Raw genomic sequence first — 20528 nt, forward strand, 5'->3', positions numbered from 1 at the left:
CGAGCCAAAGACTCAAAGCAAAGATAAAAATGTTCTCAGCCCTTCCACTTTTCCTATACATTCTGCACTCACGAAAAGCAAGTATTCAGTCACGTGCTCCTGGGATAACATGCATGCACTTTTCCCTTGTCCTTGTGTAAAATCACACAAGATTGATGTCTCAGTGGTCCTTATCTCCTCCTCCCCTGGTGCCTCGCATTGTCTGAACATGAACAGCCTCTAAAGAATATATTGGATTCTATGGTTTTCTAGCTTAACGCTCTTCTTGACCTTCCCTGGATTTTGCTGCTCCTCCAACATAGTTTTCCCTCAAGGACCTTAAATCTTTGCCACCACCTTCTCTTCTTCCCTCTTTCTTGAGCTTCTTCTTTTTCTCATCACTTCAATTGATTACATCCTTCCGCATATTCCTCATCTGGATATATATCCTTGATTGCCAAGTATTCTTAGAAAATCTCCAAAGGCAGCATAGTACGGCTCGATGAACACCTTCCTCAACCCCTCTGCTCCTCTACTCCTGACATGATGTCGATACTTATAAATATATTATCCACTACACCTTCTTCATGTCCAATCCTTTTTGCCGATCGCTCGGCACAATGTTTTCTCAGGTCTTTGAAGAAATTCTTTCAGCGCCACTTTTCCGGGCCCAAAGCTTTTACGTTTCAAGCACTGCCGAGGCTGCAGCTCCAAGATGTCCATGAAAGATCGCACAATAATTGCTTCTAGTTCTAGGTAACAGACCATAACATGACAAGCAGCTGAGTTGGTTCTGGGTCGTTCCCTTTGAATTTGCCTGCCCCCTCAATTGCCAAGTCTTTGCAAGCCGACAAAAGGGAAGGATCAGAGGGTGGACAAACATCGTACAAAATGCAAGAAACTGTCTCATTCGTGTAATGAGTACCATCACTCCTCTTCTTCCTATTCCCATAAGAAGAAAAGCATAGAAAAGAAGAAAGCATTGCTTAGATCGAGGGATGGGGTAAGTGTTCTCTTTGCAAAAGGGTATACAGGGAGGAATGGGAGGATTTAAAAAAACAAAAACAAATGCTAGACCTGTCCGTGAAGGCCACGCTGGGAATGGCTTCAGCCTTGATGTTGTCAGCATTGTTGCCATCTACTGTGCTCGAAGGAGCCAGTAAAAAGGCAAAGAAGATGGGCCACATGTCCTCGAGCTTGAAGTTGGCATAGGCGACGGTAGCTGTCAACGTGTCAAGTTTGACTCTGCGTCAGGCCATAACCCCCTGCCAGATTTATTTGCATGCTCATTAAGTTAGGTTCATGACTCCATGATGCAAACAGCCTGGATTCGTCCCCTAACATCGAAATGTAACCGGCAGCGCCATATACATATCCCAGTGCACAATTTCAGAGGGTTGAGATGGTAGTAGACCTGAGATTTTTGATCCAGTGTGATTTGATAGGTGTTTTGGATGAGGGTCTGTATTCAGAGACATTAATTGTGGTGATTGCCAACCCACTGGGCACTATGGCAACTATCTTGTTGGACTCCGGCAGGCTATAAAGAGCTGACAAGGAAGTATTAGCTGGCATGTGGAGACCAGGTGTTTCACGCTAATCATCCAGTTACGGAAGGGCTACTAGTTCAAATCGCTTTGGTAAATCTGAAACCGTTGACTCTACCACTGGATGGGGAGGCGAAGGTAACGAACGGCCTTGTGAAGAAGATGTTTACGCTGGTGAGCATAATGCGACATGCTGCAAGCTTCCGAATAGTCCACCAACACTACCTTGTTTGTAGCTGGAGATCAGGAAGGAATTGGCAACTCTATTGGCAAAGGGAGCTGCGGAGGAGGTCCAATTTTAAGAAATTGGGACGGGTGGTGGTCCCAAAATTTCTAGGTACCCAAGAAATCAGGGATGCATCTGCCCCCCTCCTGGAATTTAGGCAACAAGTCCTGAGGAAGGACAAGTTCAGGATGGTAACGCTGAGAGATTCTCCAGGCTCCTCAGAGCCAGGAATGGCTGGTGTTTTTCGAGCACTACGATGCCTACTTCCTTGAGCCGATTCATCGAAGGCCAGGACATTTCTGAGGTTTGTCATTGGGAGCACCCACAGTCAGTTGAAGTTGCTTAGAGAATAGAAATCATACTTTCTGGTGCCGATGGAGGACAGCGCTCTGAGGCCCATACTGGATCTGCGGCTTCTCAACTTTTACTTGCACAAGGACAAGTTCAAGATGGTCACTGTGGCCCTGATCCTCCAGACACTACATGTGAACAACTGGCTACTCTCCCTGGATCTCTAGGAGGCCTACTTGCATGTGTCTATCCACAAGAAACACAGGAAGTACCTGAGAGTCAAAGTGGGGAGCAATCATTTCCAGTTCAGGGGGGGAAGCCATTCCTGTCTTTCCTTTTCTGGATGACTGGCTCATCCGAGCCCGCTCAACAGTTCTAGTGTCAGCACACCTGTACCAGATGTGTAGCCTATTCCACAGCTTGCACTGAGCAGACACAGTTATCAGCCTCCCTCAAGTGGGAGCTCTGCCAGGAAGTTCTGGAACAGATTCTCCCTCTGGAGCGCTCCCCATGTGGACCTCTCCGCTTCTAGTGTAAAGTGGAAGTCCAGGTGGTTCTGCTCGAGGGAATGTCCTTGTCTGGGAGCTCCGGGGGATGCCTTGAGGTTTGAATGGGACTTTGACCTCCTCTATATGTTCTTGCTGATCACTGACATTCCGCTGGTTCTCAGGAGACTTCATCTGTTCGGGTCCATGTTGATCTTGTTCTCTTTGCACTGGGCCCGGTGAACAGGATACCCGGAGTGGCTGCACAGGGTCATTTGCCCTCCTTGGCGTCTTCTGCAGACAAACAACCTCCTCTCCCACTCATAGGGGAGAGGAGGCCGGTGCGCAGCCTGATCCTTCATGCTTGCTGCTGTAAGGCTAAGGTATAGGGAGTGGGATTTGTCGGAGGAAGTTCTAGACATGCTCCTATCTGCTAGAATACCTGCTACCAAATCCTTGTATGCTTCACATGTGGCAGATGTTTTCCGCGTTGTGCCAGGAGGGGTTTCTGGGCCCTTTTACTTGCTCCATTTCCTCTCTCTTGGAGTTTCTTCTGCCTTTTGGCCTGAATCGGCCTACAGATTGGTACAGTGAAGGGACATCTTCTAGCTATTTCAGTCTTTAAGAGGACCCCGGAAAAGGGCTCCTTTTTTTATGATCCCCCCAGTCATTCAATTCCTGATGGGTCGTTCCAATTTGTTTCACTCACACCAGTTTGTTGTTCCTGCGTGGGATTTAAATTGAGTGTTGACCTTTAAATTGAGTGTTGACCTTTTTAATGGGTGCCCGTTTGAGCCATTTCATTCTTGTTCTATTAGACTGCTCACCCTTAAGGGACTTTCCTTGTTGTGATCACTTCAACTAGACGGGTGAGTCAGCCCCAGACTCTGTCTGTTAATCCTCTTTCCTTCTGAAGGTGGTCTCTGATGTTGATTTCTCTCAAAAGATCCTTTTACTCGTCATCTTTCCTCTGCCTCATCCTTCCAAGGCAGAAGAGCCTTTCCATTCGCTGGATCCAGTGTGGGCTCTCAAATTCTGTGTCTCTCGGACAAGGGAGAACAGGACTGATGAATAACTTTCCGTTAGTTACGTGGATGGTCGAGCTGGCAGGGCTGTTCCCAAACAGATCCTGTCTTGATGGATCATTCTCTGTACCTCAGAATGCTACGTTCTGACCGGCAAAGTTGTCCCCAAGGGTATTAGGGCTCACTCCACCAGAGGGTTGGCCATCACCTCAGCTCCGCAGTGCGGAGTGCCTGTCCTGGATATTTGCCAAGCTGTAAGTGGGCTTCTTTGCACACATTTTCTAAACATTACTGCTTGGATTCTATGTTTTATCGGGATGTTCGTTTTGGCAGAGTTTTCTGGTTTAGGTGGTATCCTTGCTACCCACTCTCCTCCAGGTTGCTGTACTGCTTTGTGACTCTATTATAGATGAGGAATCTGTGGGAGGAAGGAGTCCATTAGAAGAACAAATTACTTACCTCTCTGTAATGTTCTTTCAATGGATTGCTTTTCTCTTGTGGATTCCTCATTAGATAGATATCCCTTTTAGTGTCAGCTGCTCGGAAAACTTTTTGACGCTGGTCATAGTTGACCTTGACTCAGCCGTCGATCCCTCTTGATTCGATGCGGCAGTCGTCGACTCTGGACCCGACGTCGGTAATCGTACATATAATGTGTCATTACGCCCCATACTTCCGTTCCTTTCTTCTGCACGCTCCTCACGGAACAACTCTCTCACGAGAATTTTCAACCAGCTTATTTCTGTCTTTAGTTTGACACGATTTTGACACGATGTCCATTCCCAAAGTTTCAGGTTTCAAGTGCTGCAGGGACTGCAGTTCCAACATGTCCATCACTGACCTAAACGGAGCCTGCATGTGGTGCCTGGGTGTCGGTCACGTCACTGAAGACTGTGGTTCTTGTATGAAAATGAACCTGAAATCACTACAGGAGAGGCCGGCCCCATCTAAACCTCTGACCCGCTCGACCATCTGGTCATCGGATCCCAATACTGAGGGCCTTCACCTGAAAGGGAGGATAGAGATTGAAAAAATTCAAAGAAGAGATAACTCTCTCGGAGACACTCATCCTCCGCCACCCATAAAAAGAAACAGCGTCATCGACTCGGACACGGATCCGATTCGTCGGACAAACCCAGTTAGTCGGCGGCGGGGCCTACTTCCAGGGCCAAGTGGGAGGTTTTTCAAAGAGCAGATGCTGTGAGAAATCTGAAGGGGTCTCCCTGACTGGTCCCTGGGGGGTCTGTCATCCAGGTGGCCAGGAAACACCCATCGCTATTGGATCCAGTTTCTGGGGGTGGACCAGTGAGGGAGGATCACCTGGATGGGGGGGTCCTCGGGAGTGGAAGTGGGACACCGACTGGTAAAACACGGTATCCCCCCTTTTTATGATACCTTTTCCCAAACCTATCACATAGGATATTCAAACACTCTGCCCCCTCCCCTTTTCCGATGCAAACACTTTTGCATATAATGAAGGATGACAGACCACCACCCAAGTCATTTACCTAATATGTCCCAACACAAGGGTCAACGTCAGGCAATTGACTAAAACCATACACACCTGACTGCCCTTTCCCTTCGCCACAGGGATAAAAGGTGGAGCACAAGACGAGCAAGGCAGACTGCACGTCTAGAGATATAACTCAGCACATCACTTCAGGAGGAGGAGAAAGATGGCGCAAACCGAGAGGGCGACAAGGGGAGAAGCTACCTTGCCCTTTCTGACCAAGATCTTTGAAACCACAGCAGAAGGAAACGTGAGACCGCAAACAAAAACCAGCATGTGTTGCAGCAGATGTCAACAGTACACCGATCTGTCCTGCGCTGATAACCAAGCCGGGGAGAGACCCTTGTCTCTGTGGTACCAACCATGACTCCAGAGAGACGAAAAGCCAAGCGGTTCATCCCAGCCGGTGAGTCGAGGGAAAAGCTGTTAAGAAACCAAACTGTGCAAACCGCTAATTGAATTGTGAAAGCATACAAACAACTGTTGATACTAGAAGGGGGAAAATCAGCAACAGAGGGGTCCGGCACCACGTGGCTGCTCACTCATGAAACTCTTGCCGATAACCCAATTGTTGAAACTACCATTACCAGAGGGCCTTGGGAAAGGTGCAAAGTAGGTCAAAGTGGTCATACAGGGATACAGTAAAATCCTCTGTACAGTCGGAAGTTTTGACCGACAGATGTTTGGGAAACTTAGAGAACCAAATCCTGCATCACGAGTACTAATTGACCGAGTTGGCAAGAGTGAACCTGAAGGAGGGATGCCAATAAACAGGGGGCGAACTCTAAAGTCCTGATACAGTTTAAAAACACATCGAGATTTGTGAAAGATACAGAAGACATTGTATTGAAAGCCATAGTGAACCCGACGAAGGGAGGCTAATATTTGAAAGGGGTCTGAACCCGGAAGAGGGAGACCCAGTGGTGAAAAGGTATCACCCAATGTACATGCAAAATGGAACACTTTGTTTATTATTTTAAAACCCATCATGTCCTCGGAGGAAAGAGACTTTATATAGAAAAGAGACTTAACCACTGAAGGCCCCGATTGCTGAGAGCGGAACTATTGGCTTGTGCTGGGAAAGCTCGAGCGTGTGCTGTGCTCCCAAATCCTACTTTGTCCCGTGCTGAAAACGCCGGGAAGGGAGACCCAGACTACCGCATCCTGACTTATTATTTGTGAACACTTCCTTCTTTCTTAAGAGCATTATCCCACACTTGTTTTTGTATGTAGCATGAGGATTGGCTATATTTTCTTTTAGTATAGACCTTTTATTTTGGCAAGACACCACTCGGACTGCCTTATTATTGTTTGAAGCTTGCTCCCATCTTAGATTTAGCTTTAGATTAGGAATTTTCTCAACCTAGTTATACAGTTTGATAAACACCATTGAACTGTGATCACTTGTGTCTGTCTTTACTGTTGCCACCATGAGTTCCTTAAAATGCTCAACATGTTTCAGAAAGCGACTGCGGGTACGGGTGACACCTCAAAGCAGGTTCCGGTGGCTCCAGTGGTGCCCGGTAACCCTGCCCCCAAGCAGGCCACCTTGTGGTCGACGAATCACTCAGACTCAGCGCTGATTGTTGCCAGTGTGCCTCCTGCATCAAAGCCTCTTAAGGTGCCGGTAATCACAGGACCGTCTGTATCAGTGCCGATATCCGACCGTTCGTTCGTCTCACAGTCGAGCACCATGTTTTCCGACAATCTTCAGTGACACTGACGGCCAGATGTTGTTGGGCCTCAACCCTGCTTATGCAGGCTTTGGAGGCAGAGATGTTTTCACTGAACAGGCAGACTTAGTCGTCTTGGCTGAGGGCATCCATGATGCCAGTGGCCTGGACACCTTCCCTGATTTGTAGACGCAGCAGGCTCATCTGTATAGGCTTTCTAATGCAAAATACAGTGCGACAATGGACAGGGTGGTGGATAAACCTAGGTTGGAGTGACCCAGCCAAACCTTTGTCAGGTTACGATCTCAGACATTCCGGAGGAAGTAGACGGCCATGCCCTTCAAGGTAGCTATCGCCAACCCCATCTTTACCTTATGCAGTGTCCATGCACCACTCCCCCAGTGAAATGTGAATTCACAAAAAAAAATAAGCCGGCAAGGGGAGATCCAGTTTACCACTCTACTTTTCAACGCCTGAGGGATTGGTGGTACAGGTGGCTACTGTTAACACTAGGCCAGCAACATCTACCTCTATACTCCCTATGGATAGGATGGCTGGGATGGTTCTGCCCTCAAAGACACTTTGTGTTCTAACCCCATGTTTCCCTGGTTGGAGGATGGATAGGCGAGCACTAGCCCCAATGGCCGCTGATGAACTTAGATGCCTGGGCCCTTCAGCTCGTCCAATGGGGTTACTGTCTGCCTTTCCTAAAGAGGGTTCAGGACACACCACCCCCTCTTTCAACCGTAACAGGAGCTCCAAGAAGAACTGCAAGCCCTGCTTTTGACGGATGCCCGTGGAAAAGGTACTTCCTCAGCATAGAGGATCAGGCTGGTATTTCCTACTACCCAAGAAAGGGACGAGGACTTTGTCCCATCTTGGAACTCAGGGCCTTGAACAAGTTCCTGAGAAAAGACAAGTTCAAGTTGGTGACGTTGAGAGACATTTTCCCTGCTTTCAGACTTCAGAATTGGCTGATGTTGTTCGATCTCCAGGACGCATATTTCCACGTGCCAATACACCTAAAGCACAGGAGATTCCTGAGATTCCTCATAGGGGGCAAGCACTACCAGTTCAAGGTGCTCACCTTTGGGTTTATCTCCGCTCCAAGGGTTTTCACCAAAATAATGGTGGTAGTCGTGGTCCATCTCAGGAGATCCAGTGTCCATATGTTCCCATACCTGGATGATTGGTTGATCTGAAGGAAGTCGACGGAGCAGGTTTCGTCCCATCTCCAGGACACTTACTCCCTTCTCCACAGGTCGCGCTTCTCCCTAAACTTATTGAAGTCCCACACGACACCAATGTATAGGCTCCAGTTTATCGGAGCAGTCCTGGTCGCTCGGGAAGGGGATGCTTTCCCTCCCGAGGAGGGAGTAGCCAGTTTCAGACAGATGGTTCAACTGTTCAAGACCCACACCACCTTGCCAGTGGTTCCCTTCCTCCGCCTCTTAGGCCTCATGGTCTCCTGCATTTTACCAGTTCCAGAGGCCAGACTGTGAATTGCGGTCGCTACAGTCGCTACTACGGTGTCAAAGGTGCCAGTACTTAAGCACCTTAAAGCACATTCTGAGGGTGTCCAAGTCGGTGGCCGAATATCTCTTGGTGGGTCATCAGCGAGAACATGATGGTGGGGGAGCCTTTCTGGCCGTCGTGGCCCCAGGTTAGGATGGTCATTGATGCGTCTCTGAAAGGTTGGTGGACTCATTTTGAGGATTTTCAGGTGAGTGGCAATTGAAACCCAGTGGCACATCAATAGGCTGGAGCTGCGAGCGATCAGGTTGGTCCTGAAAGCTTTTGCACCCCCTCTCAAGGGGAAACACGTCCTGATCATGACAATACAGTAGCCATGCACTACCTGAACAAGCAGGGAGGTGTGCACTCCCTTCCCCTTTGCAGAGAGGAAATCCATCTGTGGTTCTGGATTTTAGAGAATCAGATCTTGATCTCAGCAGTACATTTGGCAGGTACAGAGAATGGATTAGTGGACACTTTGAGCAGGCATAGAACGATCTAACGCAAGTGGGAAGTGTGCCACGGCGCCCAACAGGAAGTGCAAACAGTTTTGCTTGAGGGAATTCCCGGTGAGAGATTCTCTGGGGGATGCTTTCCTAATGGAAAGGCGCTTCAATCTCCTCTATGCCTTCCCTCCAATTCCCGTCATTCCGTGGGTTCTCAGGAGGTTGGGGAGGCTTCAAGCGACCCTGATCTTCAATGCCCAGTACTGGGCGAGGAGAGCATTTTACCGGGACCTCCTGGACTTGGCCATCTGCCAACCTCTCCAGTGGCCTCAACAGCTGATCTCCTATCTCAGTCGGAAGGTTGTGTACTACACCCCAACCCATAGTCCCTCAATCTATATGCATGGCTTTTGAGAGGATGAGATATGACTGGGACCGCTCAAATCAGGTACTTGAGGTGCTGCTGGCTGCACGCAGACCATCAACAAGATCGCTGTATGTGTGCAGGTGGCGAAGATGAAGCGTGGTGCAGGGAACATGAGATTATTCCTATCTCTTCGCCCCTCCACTGCGGTGATGTAGTTCCTTCTGTCACTGGCCTCATCAGGCCTTCAGGTTACTACAGTTAAAGGATACCTGGTGACTTTGTCTGTTTTCAAAAGGTATATGGATCAAGGGTCTTTCTTTACGATCCCGGTAATTGCCCAATTCCTGAAGGGCCTTGTGAACAAGTTTCTGCCCTTTCCTTTTGTTGTCCCAGATTGGAACCTTAACTTAGTTCTCGCTTTCCTCATGGCGGCTCCTTTTGAGCCTTTGCATTCTTGCCCCATTCGCTTTCTTATTCAGAAGACTGCTTTTTTTGGTGGCCATTATGTCAGCCAGACGGTTTCGCAAACTGCAGGCCCTGTCGTGTAACCCAACAAATCTTTCTTTCAGGGAGAAAGTGTCTCTTAAAGTACAACCAGTATTTTTAACCAAGGTTGTTTCAGAGTTCCATCTGTCCCAGGCTACCGACCTGCCAAGGAGAAGGAGCGGTTCCATAGGTTAGACCCAACGAGGGTTCTTAGCTTTTATGTTACAGCTGATTCCCTGTAATTTCCTGCATCCCATAGTTATACTCAAAAGCAGCAAACCAATCCAAAATAGCCAGCTTAACCTCGTACATACTGCATCCTCGGCCATGCAAGGCCTCTTAGGACTGGAAGACCTAGAAGACTCTGGGAGAGAACCATTCTCAAGAGACAATTTCTTCATTTCAAGAGCATGTTTTAATTCCATTTCCCTTAGTTTAAGTTCTTGATGTTTACTTTCAGTTTGTGCTTGGAGCCTTTTTAAATTCTAACTCGAGTCTCATCTCAAGAGGGACAAACTCTGGACTCACTACTGGACCTGGTAGGGTCCCTGTGGCTAAAGGTTCCTTTAAGTTCTTTCCTGCAATCTGGATATTTATCTATGGTGTTTGAGTGGCAATCCCACTGACAATAGAATGAGCCAAGTGCGTTCTACAAACAATACAATCCCCTTTGGGTCATTATTGACAGGTACATTCAAAATTTGATTGAAGTCGATCTAGCCCAGTGCTAATTTTACTAGCATGCAGATTCTCTTCGTAGGCACGGTATAGCCTATGCTTTTTAAATAATCACGCATATACCCCTATCTTGAGGCGGTTACGGATTGACCTTAGAAAAATTGATCACTAGAAAAAATATGCATATTGAAACAACACTCATCTGCATAGCTTCATCTAGGTGATTATTGATTTTTAAAGAATATATATGACAGACAGAATTGTTGTTAATAATTTTTCAGTACAATGGACACTAAAATATGGTTATATTTGATTAATTCTAGAAGTGAAAGAATATTATAATCACAGTGATTTAGCAGCTCCTGGGGAATGGATAGTATTCCCGAAAGAGCAGGAGTACAAGAAGATTGGGAATCTACAGTTAATATGAATCTGACAATGAGTAGAATTGTTTAGGACTATTAACAATATTTCCTAGGATTTACAGACACATTTATCACTTGAGTTTGTTTTGCTTGGAATGATGCATCTAACTGTACATATGTGTTATGAAATAATATTTACACATGAATATTTGGTATATAAACAGAGCAAATTAGTTTTTTTAGAAAACCTATTGGAGTCGGAATCTTTTTTTAGATAAAAGCTAAAAGTTATTGGTTGTTTTTTTCAACATACATTGGGTGTTCGAGGGACAGGAGGGTTCCACATGAGCATGGACATCTGCTGTTTTTCATTGTTGATACCACCTAGTGTCAGGGCTGGTTTATCTCCCTTGCACCCCACGACTTGTCTTAAAAATTAAACTAATTATCAAAAAACTATAGGTGTGCTCCTAGTTGCTCTGGAAATAGAGGAACATCCATCAGAAAGAAGATTACATAGAAGGAAAGTAATGTGTTCTTCTGCAATACTGATCATCTCTGGTGCATCTAACAATACCAACCTGTACCCGTTCTGTCACAAAATATTCTTCAACCCTCCGTCCCTTGCTGCAGCACTCTGTCACCTTTTTGTGTGTTGCATCTATTCTCTTTCACCAACTTTAACCCATTTAATTTTTCTTTTGTAAACTAAGATCTAGATAACCTTGGCAGGGATGGGGTGGGCACAATATGCCAATCTTTGGACAGGCCTAGGTACTTCGCGACTTCTACGGTGGTTACTTGGTACAGTATAAATGCTTGCTGACTTAAAATAATGAATGGACTTGCATGAGCATGTTGAACGTTTATAAAATATTACATTATTTTGGGAACAGGCTTTTTTTGCTCTTCTCACACGAGGACCAATGTGTTTTCTCTCTGCGAGGGCCTGCTGTACAGCATTACTGTGCTTTGATAGGACAGATACTTACGAAACGTTTTTATGAAAGTGCTTTAATTCTTGTGAATTCCAACCTTTTTGTACCAGGACTCGGGGGCAACAGACTTGTCTTTGAAACAGGACAGTGCTGCGCAGCACAGGTTTGATACTCTGCCCTGCACATAGAGGCTGGAGTCAGGCCTGTAGCACATTATAAACAACCAATTTATATTTAACATTTTGCTTATGCTCTGTTCCATTCCCAATTGTACATTTTCTTGAATTTTAGTCATGGCAGGTTTTTCATTTGTGTTTTTCTTCCTGATTATTACATTTGCATTACGATTTTTAGAGTTAAACCTAGATACTGTCCACTACTCAAGTTGCTATGTTTTTTTTTATATTGCAGTGTTCCATGATGGTTGATAGCGTATGCAACAGACAACCAGTGTGAGCTGGCTATAGTTTAGTTTTAACTGCTTAATATTATAATTTTCCTGCAAAGTTGTCAACCTCAACATTTCATCCACTGCCCTAGTGTTCATTGTCTGTTATGACTCATTGCTTTTTTTCATTTAGGTCAACAGTGCTGAAGAAATCACATTTGAAGCATTGAAGAAAGCAATCGGTGAGAACATTTCAATCCCTTGTTATATGATTTTTATGTTTTTAAAGTATTGATATTAATATTTTATTTCTATTGCGCTCGTACACAAGTGTTTCAGAGCGTGACAAGGCAAGGGAGGGGGGAACAGGGGAGAACAAAACAGCGATCTTACTAGGCCCAGTGACATTGAGAACGCGCAAGTGCATGAGAGAGGGGGAGGGGAAAGGTACATGGAAGTGGGGAGAAGTGGAAAGTGCGAAACAGATAAATAGCAATAAATAAATAATAAAGGCAACAAACAGCGGTAGGGCAGCCAGCAATCTGCAAGTGCTAGGTTTAAGGCAGCAGACAGGGTAGGTCTGATAAATGCAGGCAGAAAAAGGGGGGATGTATGGGTACAGATACAGACCCCAGTGCAAGGGGTGTCCCAGAGGCAGTGCGGGAGAGTGGCAGGGTGAGCAGGTACCTGGTCCCGGAGGACAGAGGGTGGCCAGGTGCACGGTGCCAAGAGAGAACAGATCAGCAGGGCAGAGGGGGAGCGAAGGCAGAAGAAAAGAGGAAGGTCTTGAGGTGCTTCTGGAACCGGAGATGGTTCTCCTCAAGTTTTGTGGCAGGGAGGCTGTTCAAGAGGGAGGCCCCCCAGCTTGTTTCTTTGAAAGTAGATACGAATATAAAGCTCTCACTCATTCCAAAAGCGCCACTAGAACGCTTGTGTGGGTAAAATACACAAGGTTGCCTAGAAGTAAGTAATTCCTTTAAGGCACTTTTAAGATGTGTTGACTTCTTTTTATTTTTATGTCTGTCTGTTTTTCATTTTTTGATCTCGCTTCCACATTCTTGGGGTTTTCTGATCTTCTGAAAGTCCTGCATTGTTCATCAAACAGGAATGAGTTAATTGATACAGTGCTCCGGCTGGAAAGCCATGTCCTCCATTGTGCCAGATATTTTGAATGGGAGTGTTTTACTCCCTATTTATTGAAGTTCAGAGTAAAAGTATTTTTAAGGGTGGAAAAATGTAATTTCTCATACCAATTGGGCTATTTAGTGGGCGAGAAAAATATATGCAAATCCCGGCAGATCTTTGTGTAAGCCATGCTACTTTGCACATAGTAAATCATAAAAATGAAAAGATGCATTTTTAGGTTCTAGTTATTCTTCTGGTTAGGGAGTAATAATATTTGCTCTCCATCCTTTGGCATTGCTATTCTGGTGTTGCTGATCTGAACATACTGCATCCATGGAGCTGTGGGTGCACAAGCAGATCGCAGGTTCCTTGGGCCCATTGTTTTCTTTTTTATTGGGAGCATTGTTTCTTATTTTGTTGTGAATATTTGCCTGTTTTAGATGGTTAATGTTGCTGTACACTGGTGGAAGGAACCAATCTCACTGATAATCAGAGTATGAGGGAAATCTGCCTTCCAGTTCCTATGTTAACCAAATTCGCTTTATAATATATTCCTTCCTCTTGCAGATCACTCTTCTAATATCTATATCTTCTCCAGCTCCAGGTGCCTTCGGAAATTGTTTGCAGCTGCCATGGGGTGCAGCTCCATTGTGCACCCTATGCTGAATGTGACATTGGGGCCAGTATATATGGAGCCATCTGCACCCCATGATCTCTTTTCCTTATTTCCACACACTCTGTATGTTCCTTGGAATACCACTAGCTTAGCTTAGGCTAAAATTACTGCATTATGCCTAATATCCTAAAGGCAGCAGGCTTCAAGCCCTCCTTGTACTCCCATAGACAAATGTTGATGCTCAATCCCCACATGACATGTCTGTTGATTTGGGGAGGGTCACAACACAGAGGATTGCGGATTGTGCCAGTCCATGTACTCTCAGAGCCCCTCTGGGCACGTGCCGCCATAACCTTTATTTGCCTTCATATAGATGCGAAACGGACGCTGTCAAAGTTGCTGCCGTCGGATCCTTTGTTGAAGAGTGCCTGATGCCTTATTGATGTTTAAGAGGAGGAGGCCCATCTGACTAAGAAGGACAAGAGAGGGAAGAAGGACAGGAAAAGAGCCCACTCGCCCAATGGCTCCAGATATTGCTCTTCTTCTTCCCCCATGAGTAACCAAAGAAGTCACTTTCTCTCCCCAGAGATACTGATGAGAGCTCAAAGGAGTAATCACCTGCTCAGGTACCACTACCTTTCCTTGCCAAGACAGAGGGGTGAATTCAGATTCTGGATGCTTGACATCTTTGCCAATGCCCCGGGAACAGTGATGACGGAGCCAGGTCACACAGCGCTTGTTGAAACCAGCACAGGTACATCCTCAGCACACAACTGCATGCTTGCTCGCTCAGTTCAAGCCACTCTTCTGGAGACTGCACCACTCCCACACCTCTCAGCTCTGTCTTCAGACATCAAGCCCTTGGCATGAGCCTTTCATTGGATTATGCACCAATGTCAAGGAGTGAGTGCAGTGGTTGCACCTGCAGAACAACTTACTGAAGGAGGAGCTGCTGTGGCAACACTGGAACCAACTGATGATTGTGACAGATGCATCTCTTTGTAGTTTGGGTGCCCACCTAGTGGATCTGATGGTGAGCCTCCTCTGGTCAGCCTCCTCTGGTCAGCATCAGAGGCTTGGGAATAAATCAACCTGCTGCAACTACGCATAATCCAGCTAGTGACTTTCCTTCTCTTAGTCTGGGGCACGTGTGTTCTGATTTTGATGGACAACATGGTGGCCATGCACTGCCTCAACCAGAGGGGTGCTGTCTGGTCACTACCTCTGTGCAGGGAAGTTATGCGGTTTTGTGTCTGGGCTCTACTGCCCATTTTGCAGTAATGGAGAACATGGGTTGCAGATGCCTTGACCAGGCAGAGGTCATCATCCCGTGAGAGGGAAATCGGCCAGGAAGTTCTAGACAGGATCTTCGCCTAACTTCTAGTGTGAACATGAAGTGCAAATGGTGCAGCTCTAGGCTAAGGATTTCCTTGACGAGGAGCTCTAGGGGACACATTGATTGTTGAGTGGAACTCAACTCCTCTTTGCATGCCCTCCAATTCCCAACATCCCTCTGGCTCTTGGGAGACTGCAGAAGTTGAGGACCTCCATGATCCTGATTGCCTGGTCCCTTCTTGATGGGTCCATCTGCCCCCCTCAGCACCTTCCTGCGAGAGTGACCGGTTCTCCCATTCTGGGCCCAGGGCCTGCACCAGAATCTCAGCAGCCTGAATCTTCATGCTTGGCTGCAGAAAGGAGTATGACCTACCTGATAAAGCCCTGGGCGTTCCTGCTTTTTTGGACCTGCAAGGGCTTCAAAATGGCACTGTTAAGGGGTACTTGGCTGCTATTTTGGTCTTTGGGGGGACCCGCTAGCAGGGTTTGTTCTTCGCTATGGCCACTGTTTAGCAGTTTTTGTGGGGAATATCTAACCAGTTTCCCCCCACATCAGTTTAATTTTCCAACATGGTATTTGAACATGCTTCTAACTTTCTGCGACAGATGGCACAAGAATGACTCCAAGTCTCAGAGACAGTTCCACGTTTTTTTGACTCTTTATCCCATCTGAGATTTGATTTCAAAGCTGCCAGCATAATTGCGCCTTATTTGGCCGTTTATCCACATCCCAAAGCCTGGGATGGAACCTCATTCCAACTAGGGAGATACAGACCCTCTATAACTTGGCACTCACACCAACTATTGCATGTCGTTTTGTAACACCCCACTCCTGGTAGAGACACTAGAACATTCACTAACTATCTGCCCTGCACTTACGGGCAAACATGAAGTGTACTTCGCAAGATTTGCAACATTGCTGCCTTCGACTCCCCCGAGACCTGCTGGCATTATTGCTTGGCAGGTCGCACAACCTCTTTGGTTTTAGTGGTCAGTGGCTACTTAAGAGCGCTAAAATTGGAATAAACAATGGTGGTTGATTAACTTTTTAGTGCAATTCTTAACCCCTGTAATGAAATGTTAACTTAGAGATCTAGGATACCAACTGTAATAAGTAAAAATGTCTTTTTTGTGCATTCTCATTTAAATAGCATTCATTGTTTTAATGTTTTATCTCTTAAACTCTTGTAATGTTTTTTCGGGAAAAAAACTTAATGATTATGAAATCATTCTTTTGTTAAAGGTTAGATAATAACCATGACAAAATAAAAAAAATAAGAAAAATTGAAATTAGCACCTCCTCCCTAACTAGGTGTCCATGACCCCAGGTCACTAGATACTGAATGTTTACCACCTACTGTCTAAGATCTCTAAATTGTACCGGTTTTGAGGGCCTAAAGGCAGTATGCCTTTTCCAACAGACTCCCTCTGGGACTTCCTTTGATTGTTGTGATGAATCCAGTGGAGTCATGACTGATTCCCCGGCGGTAACCTCCTCCCATGTGGCTAGCGGATGGCAGCCGCTACCTGATCCTGACCCTGTGGGTGGTTTTATGAGGGGGGGATTGCATGGGAGGAGGCAACTACTGGGGAGAGGTTTTGGTTCCATTGGTCAAGACGTGGTATCCTCCCCCACCACCTTTCTCATGAGGAAGACACCTTTCTCATGAGGAAGACCCTTTGATACCTGAGTTCTTAATGGCCTATTGTTATTCTAGTCAGGCCTCCACCTTTGACCAAAACACCCATAACTCACACATACCACCTTCTGTTTCAAATATGCCTTTATTGTAAATATCCTGAGAGAAACCATTTGAGAAGTAGAAGCCCAATGACATTTATCGACTCCAACTCCCATAATCACTACTGAGACGACGAGGAGGAGGATGAGCGAGTTTGTGCAAAGTTACAATTACCCAATTACCCAAAGTACAACGCACAGGCTAGTTTTTCAAAACCTACATTGCACTGGACATTTAAAGATGGTGTCCACACTCAAGGGTCGAGCAGTGCAGGAGAGGACGATGCAATCCAGGCGGATGGTCGCAAATGCGAGGCATACAGAAAAGATTACCAGGCCAAAATGAGGGACACTGCAGATGAGCAGGAAAAGCCGTGGAGACACAAGGAGTTGTGCAGAAGCTCCTGGATGTCAGGCTGCTGGTGGAAGCAGCGTTCGTCTGTCCAGACCGAGGGAGGAAGCCAGCGTGTGACCGCAGAGCTGTACGGAATGCTGGCGAGACCTATGCTGACTCTGGGGTGGAAAGCAAACAAAGCAGCTGTTCCACAAAGGCACGGTCAGAGTCGGAGATGCTGGAAGTGACTGTCGAGCCCACCCAAAGCAAGCAGCTTGGGACCTTGGGGCATTCAGACAAGCATGCCAGCCTGCATTTGATAAACATGAGATTATTGATGAAAATGGTATAAGAAGAATATTTGAATGCACTATTCCCATCACACTACAACCCTGTCCTTCAACCTGAAACTCCTCCCTCCACACCATAACTCCTTCCTCCCCTCTATAATTCCCTCCTCTACCCTACAACACCCTCCTCCCTCCTCCACAGTACAACTCTCTCTCCATCCACCTGCTACTCAATCATCCTCCTCTCAGTTACATTCACTGTCACTCTGTAGTAATGTCCCCTGTGTGTTTGAGTGGTTATGATGTCAGAGCTTCCTTGTAGAAGGTGGTGACATCGGGGTTCTGTGAGTGATGGTTGGCACTTGGAGTGAGAGTGGCTGATTGATGGGTATGGGGGAAGTCCAGTGTCTTTACACATGTAAACGTCTGTGTTTTCTACCATCACTACTGTCTTACTGACCCTGTAAGCGTGGTAGAACATGGACAATAAAGAATATCGTATCTTACCACAGGAGAAAGTTCACTTTCTTTCACTGGTGCTGAGAATGCGATGGTAGTAGAGGATTCCTATGCCAGCGCTTCTGAGACGGGTGCAGCAGATTGAGGGCAGTGCCCCCGTCAGTCTTCCCCACACCCAGATGGCAGAAGGGTGCAGTGCGGCCAGCCGAGATTGCCGAGTCAGGCTAATGGAGTGCGAGGAGTTCTGGCGACGTACCCAGAAAGTGTTTAAGCCAGCGCCACCATGTGGACGAGTTCCTCCTGCAGAGGGGTGCGAGAGCAGTTTGCGAGTGTGCCAGACAAACTCATCCATGTCCGTGCAGTTGGCAAGCAGTCCGGATTTGGTGTCAGAGAGAGAGGCCTTATCCTCATTCCTGTTTGATGGTGTGTCTTTCCAGCATGGGGTGGGGTGTGCTAATTGCTGTCCATGTCTTCCGCACCATCCTGGGCAGCCCAAGAGAGTGCGATAAGGGAGTGGGAGGCGCACCGTGCAGAGGTAACTGTTGCCAGAGAGCTGCCAGATTATTCCCCAGCATCAAAGCAAGTACAACCTTCCAACTCAGTGTATTTTGGACCAATGGTGATGTCATAGGAGCGTAGATTTTTTCCGTCAAGTCACGTGGATGGACGTTGGTGCGCCTGCAAATCTTGTCAGGCACACAGCATCCTGGAGGTGACGCCTTTAAAGAAGAGTACAAGATGTGTCAGATGTGCGTATCGTTTAAGTACTTATTTTGAACAGTGCAGTATTGAGGATGAAGGGGTTTGCAGCACTAGAGAAGGGACAAATGAACATCCGGAAAGCCTGAGAAGGTGGACATCAAGCCAGGGGAGTAGCGTGGTGTGCCCAGCGAGCAAGGGACAACTCCTGAAGGCTCATGACAATTTGAGTGTTTTTGGACTCCTGGATCCTGGTTTGGGGTGTTTCCGGGATCCAGCAGAACTAGACCCTGGTTAGCTTCAGTGTTAGCAGTAGGTGTGTCCGGGCCTGTAATAATAATAATGTTGTTGTGTCTGTGTTGTGGCCCACGTTGTAAAGGGTTGTTTTTCCACGGGTTGTAGAGGTGTGTTGTCTTTAAGGCCTTTGTTCGTTTCTTGTTGATGTGTTTGTGTTGTGGCCTTCTTCCAATCTTAGGATTCCCTGGGTGTATTTAATATCGATGTTTGTGTACCTTCAGGGGAGTGTTCCAATAATCATAAGAATTGTCATATTATCGTTTTTATAAGTATAGGAGGTTATTGGAAAAAAAAATATTTTCGGGTGCTTCCATTCTTGGACATTGTTACATCCGCCCTGCGTCCCGTTACGCGGTGACGCAGGGCGCGTTAATAAAAGCCCCGCCCCCGAGCACGGGAAGGCAGTTCCGGGCAGACCAGCAACCTGTGTGCTGTGCGTGTCTTTCGCTCCTGCCGGAGCTGCGACACACGGGCCGCGCGGCCCTGCATTACATCATCCTGTCTCCCCGCGCTTAGCCGCGGAGCCAGGATACAACAATGGCGACGAGGAGAAATGAACGAAGCACACGCGCTCGACATGCTGTTGATGGCCCACGGCCATATAAACAAATTTTTGGACACTCGGTGGGGGGGGGGCACACAATAAACCCCCCCACCCACAAAAAAAAAAATAACAATATAAACAATAATAGAGAAAAAACAAATCCTCAGCAAGCATCAACCTGGACCCATGACCAAAAGGGCTTACCACCAACACGTGGAAGCGCCACAACTCTCTCTGCCTCCCATGAGTCAGAGGCGCCAAGAAACATCGGTGGAGGCCCACTGCTGATCCACATCCACGAAATCAGCACGGCTGCACGTGGTAAATGCTTGATTTTGACACTACTGCCCATCTGGAAAAATAAAAGGGATCGCCTAGGGACCAGCACCAAGGTGAGGCAAGTGAACCCCAGCAATGGCAACCGGCACATCCACCCCTAGACCCGGCACGCCCTCAAGACTGGCGGCAAATCTATCGATGTCATCACCACAGGCTCGTCCGCAGGGGAACTCCTCGGTAATGATCCAGCCTTTTGATCCATTTACAGACCCGTCATCAGTTGGCCCCAGATGGCAGCTATGGATCCAGAAATTCGAAATGGCGATGGACTGCAAGGACATAACCACTGCCAGGAAAATGAGGTCGCACCTGCTGTTAAACGTGGGGGACGAGGTACTACGCATATTTAACTCGCTAACCATTGATGATGGCCAGGAGATCTACCAACAAGCAAAAGATGCCCTGACGGCGCACTTCCTCCCACAACTAAACCCGGACTATGAAACCTTCATATTCTGCACCACTATTCAGGCAGAAGAAGAAACTTTGGACGCCTACCACACACGGCTCAGGAAGTTAGCAATATTGTGTGAATTCACGAATGTCGAAAAAGAAATCCGGAGGCAACTCATCAACGACATCCAGTCGGAGAAACTGAGACGGATGGTACTCAGTGAGAAAGGCATCTCCCTAACACGAATCCTAGAACTTGGTCGACAAAGAGAACTGGCACACACCAGGGCTGCCAACATGGGGGCAACGCTACAAAAACTACAGCCCGCCCTCACGACAGCCATGGTGTCCCATATCACCAATAGACAATTGACGAGGCAGGTGGCAGCTACGCACAAAACAGGTGGCAGCCACGTGTCCCGGGTCCCACGGAGTGT

The 20528-nt window shown here is 47.0% G+C and overlaps 1 protein-coding gene across 3 annotated transcripts in view; it reads left to right on the forward strand.

Moving 5' to 3' along the window:
* The window catches only part of EFR3A (EFR3 homolog A), a 1818520-nt gene that overhangs the window by 1611838 nt on the left and 186154 nt on the right, over positions 1–20528 (forward strand). For all 3 annotated transcript variants that reach the window (XM_069621641.1, XM_069621640.1, XM_069621639.1), the window contains one exon: positions 12113–12161. In XM_069621641.1, the coding sequence (XP_069477742.1) occupies positions 12113–12161 (49 nt within the window). The remainder of the gene's footprint in view (positions 1–12112; positions 12162–20528) is intronic.

The sequence above is a fragment of the Ambystoma mexicanum genome, chromosome 5q (genome assembly GCF_040938575.1).
Source record: "Ambystoma mexicanum isolate Mex_15411 chromosome 5q, UKY_AmexF1_1, whole genome shotgun sequence".
In the NCBI taxonomy this organism is placed as follows: Eukaryota; Metazoa; Chordata; class Amphibia; order Caudata; family Ambystomatidae; genus Ambystoma; species Ambystoma mexicanum.